This window comes from Triticum aestivum, chromosome 3B, assembly GCF_018294505.1.
Source record: "Triticum aestivum cultivar Chinese Spring chromosome 3B, IWGSC CS RefSeq v2.1, whole genome shotgun sequence".
Classification (NCBI taxonomy): Eukaryota; Viridiplantae; Streptophyta; class Magnoliopsida; order Poales; family Poaceae; genus Triticum; species Triticum aestivum.
In genome coordinates, this window is record NC_057801.1 from 501,289,630 (window position 1) to 501,296,340 (window position 6,711).

At 49.0% G+C, this 6,711-nt stretch overlaps 2 protein-coding genes across 2 annotated transcripts in view; one reads left to right on the plus strand and one right to left on the minus strand.

Moving 5' to 3' along the window:
- Positions 1 to 3,233: 3,233 nt before the first annotated feature.
- LOC123070586 (uncharacterized) lies at positions 3,234 to 5,526 on the plus strand. Its single transcript, XM_044493849.1, has one exon. The coding sequence runs from the start codon at positions 3,599 to 3,601 to the stop codon at positions 5,360 to 5,362; it is 1,764 nt and encodes a 587-aa protein (XP_044349784.1). The 5' UTR covers positions 3,234 to 3,598; the 3' UTR covers positions 5,363 to 5,526.
- A 121-nt stretch (positions 5,527 to 5,647) lies between these two features.
- LOC123070587 (auxin-responsive protein IAA5) overlaps positions 5,648 to 6,711 on the minus strand; it is a 3,189-nt gene continuing 2,125 nt past the window's right edge. The window contains exons 4-5 of the mRNA XM_044493850.1: positions 6,542 to 6,603; positions 5,648 to 6,046 (exon numbers count right to left, since the gene is read on the minus strand). Coding sequence (XP_044349785.1) covers positions 6,009 to 6,046; positions 6,542 to 6,603 — 100 coding nt within the window. The 3' untranslated portion in view covers positions 5,648 to 6,008. The remainder of the gene's footprint in view (positions 6,047 to 6,541; positions 6,604 to 6,711) is intronic.

Sequence of the window (6,711 nt, forward strand, 5' to 3'; positions counted from 1 at the left end):
GACATGTTGGTAAGCAGTATGACTTGTATCGCCCACAACTCACTTGTGTTCTACTCGTGCATATAACATCTACGCATAAAACCAGGCTCGGATGCCACTGTTGGGGAACGTAGTAATTTCAAAAAAATCCTACGCACACGCAAGATCATGGTGATGTATAGCAACGAGAGGGGAGAGTGTTGTCCACGTACCCTCGTAGACCGAAAGCGGAAGCGTTAGCACAACGCGGTTGATGTAGTCGTATGTCTTCACGGTCTGACCGATCAAGCACCGAAAGCACGACACCTCCGAGTTCTTGCACACTTCAGCTCGATGACGTCCCTCGAACTCCGATCCAGCCGAGTGTCGAGGGAGAGTTTCGTCAGCACGACGGTGTGGTCACGATGATGATGTTCTACCGACGCAGGGCTTTGCCTAAGCACCGCTACGATATTATCGAGGAGGACTATGGTGGAGGGGGGCACCGCACACGGCTAAGAGATCAATGATCAATTGTTGTGTCTATGGGGTGCCCCCTGCCCCCGTATATAAAGGAGCAAGGGGGGAGGCGGCCGACCAAGGAGGAGAGCGCGCCAAGGAGGGAGTCCTACTCCCACTGGGAGTAGGACTCCTCCTTTCCTTGTTAGAGTAGGAGAGAAGGAAAGAGGAGGAGAGGGAAAAGAAAAGGGGGGCTGCACCCCTTGTCCAATTCGGACCAGAGGGGGGGCCTCCTTCCTTTTGGCCTCTCTCCTCTATTTTCGTATGGCTCAATAAGGCCCATATACTCGCGAATTCCCGTAACTCTCCGGTACTCCGAAAAATACCCGAATCACTCGCAACCTTTCCGAAGTCTGAATATAGTCGTCCAATATATCGATCTTTACGTCTCGACCATTTCGAGACTCCTCATCATGTCCCCAATCTCATCCGGGACTCCGAACTACCTTCGATACATCAAAACACATAAACTCATAATATAACCGTCATCTAACTTTAAGCGTGCGGACCCTACGGGTTCAAGAACTACGTAGACATGGCCGAGACTCATCTCCGATCAATAACCAATAGCGGAACCTGGATGCTCATATTGGCTCCTACATATTCTACGAAGATCTTTATCGGTCAAACCGCATAACAACATACGTTGTTCCCTTTGTCATCGGTATGTTACTTGCCTGAGATTCGATCGTCGGTATCTCAATAACTAGTTCAATCTCGTTACCGGCAAGTCTCTTTACTCATTCCGTAATACATTATCCTGTAACTAACTCATTAGTTACAATGCTTGCAAGGCTTTAGTGATGTGCATTACCGAGTGGGCCCAGAGATACCTCTCCGACAATCGGAGTGACAAATCATAATCTCGAAATACGCCAACCCAACAAGTACCTTCGGAGACACCTGTAGAACACCTTTATAATCACCCAGTTACGTTGTGACGTTTGGTAGCACACAAAGTGTTCCTCCGGTAAAAGGGAGTTGCATAATCTCATAGTTATAGGAACATGTATAAGTCATGAAGAAAACAATAGCAACATACTAAACAATCAAGTGCTAAGCTAATGGAATGGGTCAAGTCAATCACATCATTCTCCTAATGATGTGATCCCGTTAATCAAATGACAACTCATGTTTATGGTTAGGAAACTTAACCATCTTTGATTAATGAGCTAGTCAAGTAGAGGCATACTAGTGACACTATGTTTGTCTATGTATTCACACATGTATTATGTTTCCGGTTAATACAATTCTAGCACGAATAATAAACATTTATCATGAAATAAGGAAATAAATAATAACTTTATTATTGCCTCTAGGGCATATTTCCTTCACCAAGAAATTATCATCTTTTGATGGTGAACTTTTGGGAAAGCGAGACATTACGAAATATAAAAGCATAGTTGGTGCACTTCAATAGTTGACACTTATGGGAACTGGAATTTCTTTTCCACTAAGAGAGTGTGTCAGTATTTATATGCACCAACCATAGTACATTGGCCAACCCATCTTAAGGAAAATCTAGAAACTTTGATTCTTTGACTTACATTTAGTAAATCACCATCCACCTTGGTGAGCGCTTTTTCATATGCAGATTGGGCCGGATGCTGATGATAGAAGGTCAATTGGTGGTTTTGCTATTTTATTTGGACTAAACTTGATGTCCAGGCGTGCTAAGAAACAAGCAACCATATCAAGGTCAAGTACTAAAGCAGGATATAAAGCTATTGCAAATGCAAATGCAAAATTTATTTGGGTGTAGTCTATGCTCAAGGGACTTGTAATAACACAAGATCAAACTCCATGTCTTTGGCATGGCAATTCGGGTGCCACATATTTGTAAGCAAATCATGTCTTCCATGCCAGTACAAAACACATAGAGATAGATATCATTTTGTGAGGGAATAGAAGCACAAAAAATATTAGAGATTTAGTTTGTCCACTCCGGGTATGAAGTTGCATATGGTTTCACAAAGGCTTTAAGGGACATAAAATCCTTCACACGTAATCTCAACTTAATAAAGTGATTAAGGGGGTTGTTTGAATATGTATAGAATCTCTTGTAGACTCTAGAAGTCTCCTATAATGTTCAACACATGCATGCAAACTAGCACAATTATAGTTGTAACTGGTCCTTCCTTGATTAATGCATTGTGCTTCTCCTTCCATGTAATGTCCGGATGGTGGATTTTGCCATCAATATCAATAGACTCATGCGGCCACCCTCGGGAGGTGGAATACTTCTCCATCTTTGCGTGAATTTTGATAAAGCACTTGACATTGTGATGGCCATAAGACGAGGCATATCACTAGTCGCTTGGGTGTAGGTGCATTTCAACAGTGGCAGCTCAGGACCTAATGAAGGCAATGACTAGGGGAGAATGACCAAGAGGTTAGGTTTAGGTGTGTAAACAATTGGATTGGGCTTGGGCCAAGATAAAGGTATACGGGCTTTAGCTTTTCAAAATTGGCTGCATATAGGTAGAATGTACACAGAAATTTCCATCTCCCTACACGTTCCACGCCGGAAGGAGACCATATGTTTTACTTCCGTTTCCGTTCCGCAAAACCCTTTTTCAGTTTCTATAATTTTCTCCGTTTCCACTTTTTGCTGAACTACCGAGTAAATTCCGCACCGCGCTCATCTCTTTTTTAATGATACCTATATTTTTAGAGCTTGCTCATCAATATCCTTTTCCTTTTGAAGAACATCCTTCATTTTTATTTTTATTTTGTGTTGAGAAACGCTCATCCCTCTATCCGCGGCACGGTCGTAATGCGGGTCATTAATGCGGATCGTTTGACTGGGCCTAGAGATCTTGCTAGGCCCAGCCCATCAGAGTGAAGGAAACCGACTCCGGGTCGAATTCCAATCCACCAACCCTGCGGTTGCCAAACTCGTACGGCTCCAGGTGGAACTCGGATTTGAGGAGATCAACAGTAGTAATCCAGGCGTTGTTGGCGTAGTTCGTACGCCTGGATGCCGATGGGAACTCGGACTGTCAGGCTTAAACGCGTCCTCGCCGGTGCTAATATATAGGCTTGACTTCCCTCCGAAATCCCCAGCTATTCTTTCCTTCCTCCCTCCCTTCATAATTCTGCCCCCGCCCAACAAATCGCCATGGCTCCAATCCGACGCGCCGCGCAGCGGCCGGACTTCGCCTCCCACCCTTCTGACCTCGAGCTCATCAGCACGTACCTCATCCCCTGGGTCAGCACCGGCGAGCGCCCCTGGAAGTTCATCCACGAGGCCGACGTCTACGCCGCCACGCCGCAGGACCTCACCCGCGCCTACGCCCCGGCCACGGCCAGCGACGGCCAGGAGAGCTGGTACTTCTTCACGACGCTGCGGGCCAAGAGCCGCCGCGGCCAGCGCAAGTCGCGCACCGTCGGATCCGGGGACCACGGCTGCTGGCACTCGGAGCGCGCCGCCAAGCCCCTCTTCGCCGGCATCGGCCACAGCCGCCAGATCGGGTACCGCCAGGCCTTCTCCTTCGCGACCAAGGAGGACGGCCGCCTTGTGCGCTCGGGGTGGCTCATGGCCGAGATCGGCCTCAACCCCGACGCCTCCGCGGAGGAGGAGCTCGTCCTCTGCAAGGTGTATCGGAGCCCGCGCGTCGGGACAGGCCAGAGATCTACGGCGCCGGCCGCTACCGGAGTTGGACCCGTCAGGATTGGAAGGGGAAAGGCGAGCGAGGAGGACTCTTCCTCGTCTGAAGAGGGGACGCCAAGGGCTGCTGGGCCCGGCTGCTATTCGGCCCAGCAGCCCGCTCGAGTCTCCGCGTCCACTTCAGGTACCCTGTCCATGGAGGAGTCCGACTCCGAGCAGGGTTCCACCAGCCAAGGAGGCGACGGCGGAGTGATTGGCACGTCGCCGTCCGCCACTCCGCCTCGGGTTCCCCGTTCCGAGGCCCTTCGAGCTGCTCATCTTCCCCGAATCCCGACGGTTCCCGCGGCGCAGCGCCCGGACTTCGCTTCTCACCCTTCGGACCAAGTGCTGATCAAGTCCTACCTCACCCCGCGTGTCGCCTCCGGCCAACACCCGTGCCAGTTCACGCACGACGCCGACGTCTACACCGCCAGCCCCGGCGCCCTCACCAGGAAGTACCCCCCGGCGATGGCAAGCGACGGTGAGAAGGCCTGGTACTTCTTCACCCTCCTGCCGGCCAAGAGCGCCCACGGCCAGCGGCGGCCGCGCACGGTGGGCACCGGGGAGGGGTGCTGGCACTCGGAGGCCGGCGTGAAGCCTGTTCTCGACGGCGGCCACCCGATAGGATGGCGACAGTTCTTCTCCTTCATGACCAAGGAGGAAGGCCAGCGTGTCCGGAGCATCCGGTCGGGATGGATCATGGTTGAGATCGGCCTCGACCATGGCCAACAGGAGGGCCCCTCGGACGAGCTCGTCCTGTGCAAGGTGTACCGCAGCCCGCGCGCCGGCCCGGTGGAACCCCCGGCGGCGGCTGGACGAAAGAGGAAATCCGGCGACAACTACTCTGCCTCAGCGGCGCCCGTGCTGACGCTGGGGCCCGCGCCCGGTGCCAGGAATTCTACGGCGGCGTCGACATCTTCCTCTGGGCACAAGAAGAGGAAGACCCACAGCAGGAACTCCGGTCACGTGATGAGGCCCGCGCGCGGCGTCCTGAAGCTGACGCGGCCGGCGACGTCTGGGCGCAAGAAGAGCACCAGCGCGGCATGCACTCGCTGTGGGATGGAGCCAGCGGAGTCGCACCGCGGAACGCCCGATGCTCCTGCCGAGGAGGAAGACGGATCGGAGACGGATCTTGATGAGGACGACCCTATGACCGGCGACTCCGGCGCACCCCATTGCCTCAAACCAGGTGAATCTTCAGGATGCACCAGACCGTTCTACCAGTTCAAGATCTGACAACTAGATAGACGATCCCCAGTTTTCTCCTGAAACATGCTTTCCCAGCGAATTTTGTATCCACCACCAGGGGAGGGGATAGGTTTAAGTAGGGGGGAAATCCCATGGTTCTGCCTGCAATTTACTCTTCGTTCTTGGTATGCACATCGGATTAGGTAGATATAGGCATTCTGGTTTGTCAAATTGTTGTACTTCTTGGCGTACAAAGAAATCGTTCGGCAACTTGATCAAATTGTACATTAGCAGCTTCCTCAATCGCAAATAAATTGTACAACAATGTAGCAGTTTTCTTCGATCAGAACAGAGCATTGCATTGACAGTAGCCAATATAAAGTTTTTGGCAATTGGATAATTGCAAGAGAGCATAATACGTAGTGCAACACTTGAATATACATATGAAATAATACTGGTGGAAAGCTTGCATTCAGGAAGTGCAGAGCTTCCTCACATAAGCTTCCAAGTGAAAATACGGCAACCATAATTGCAATACCTCAGCAGATCACATTACAGACATTTGACACTAAGAAGCACGTGTAACTACACTAACATTTGGGATATTTGAGGTACTTGACATGAATAATTTAGACCATCGACATCATCGCAACTTAGCTCGGTTCATTTTCTTTACTCCGGAAGAAGGTCAATCTTATTTGTTCTGACCTGTCTGCTCTAGGGATCTTGGAGCTGCAGGCAGATGGACACATCTCAGTTCAGAGCATGTTTGTAATCCAAAGTTTTACCTAATAATGATATATTCTACAGAGACCTAATGTTCAGGTATAAAGGTTAAACAGTCAATGTGTTGGTAGCAGATGGTGAAAGTACATTATAAGTTGAACTTTCAGGTTCCAACATATCCCAGCTATTGGTTTCTGTCAGCCAACAGTTCATTATCATATCAGCCAAGGTTTCTGTCACTTATGGAGTTATGGTAGCCAAGAGAAACTATTTTCTGCATACAAGTGTTTCACCAGCTATAATATTTTAATTTAGGTTCCACTATCATCAATCACTATACATTTTTATTTTTATGTGCGCAGGGTTGACACTAGTGGAAATAAATCATATGCAACACAATGGGAAACATAAATACAAGTACTGTTCCATATGGTAAAAACTATGCAACACAATGGAAACACGAATACAAGTACTGTTCCATATGGTAAAAACTGCAAATACCTATTCCAGCTGCATCAGATCCTCTCATGATTTTCAGTTTCCTGCATATTGTGGTAAACAAACTGCAAGGAAGAATTTAAGGTCAGGAATTATTGGAACTGTTAGAACTTGACTTCCATAGCCAATACATGTATGAAAGCAAAAAAAAAAAAAAAAGCTAAGGCAATGTG

Excerpts from the sequence above, each read along its gene's own strand:
- LOC123070586 (XM_044493849.1), top strand. The coding sequence starts at position 3,599 with ATGGCTCCAATCCGACGCGCCGCGCAGCGGCCGGACTTCGCCTCCCAC.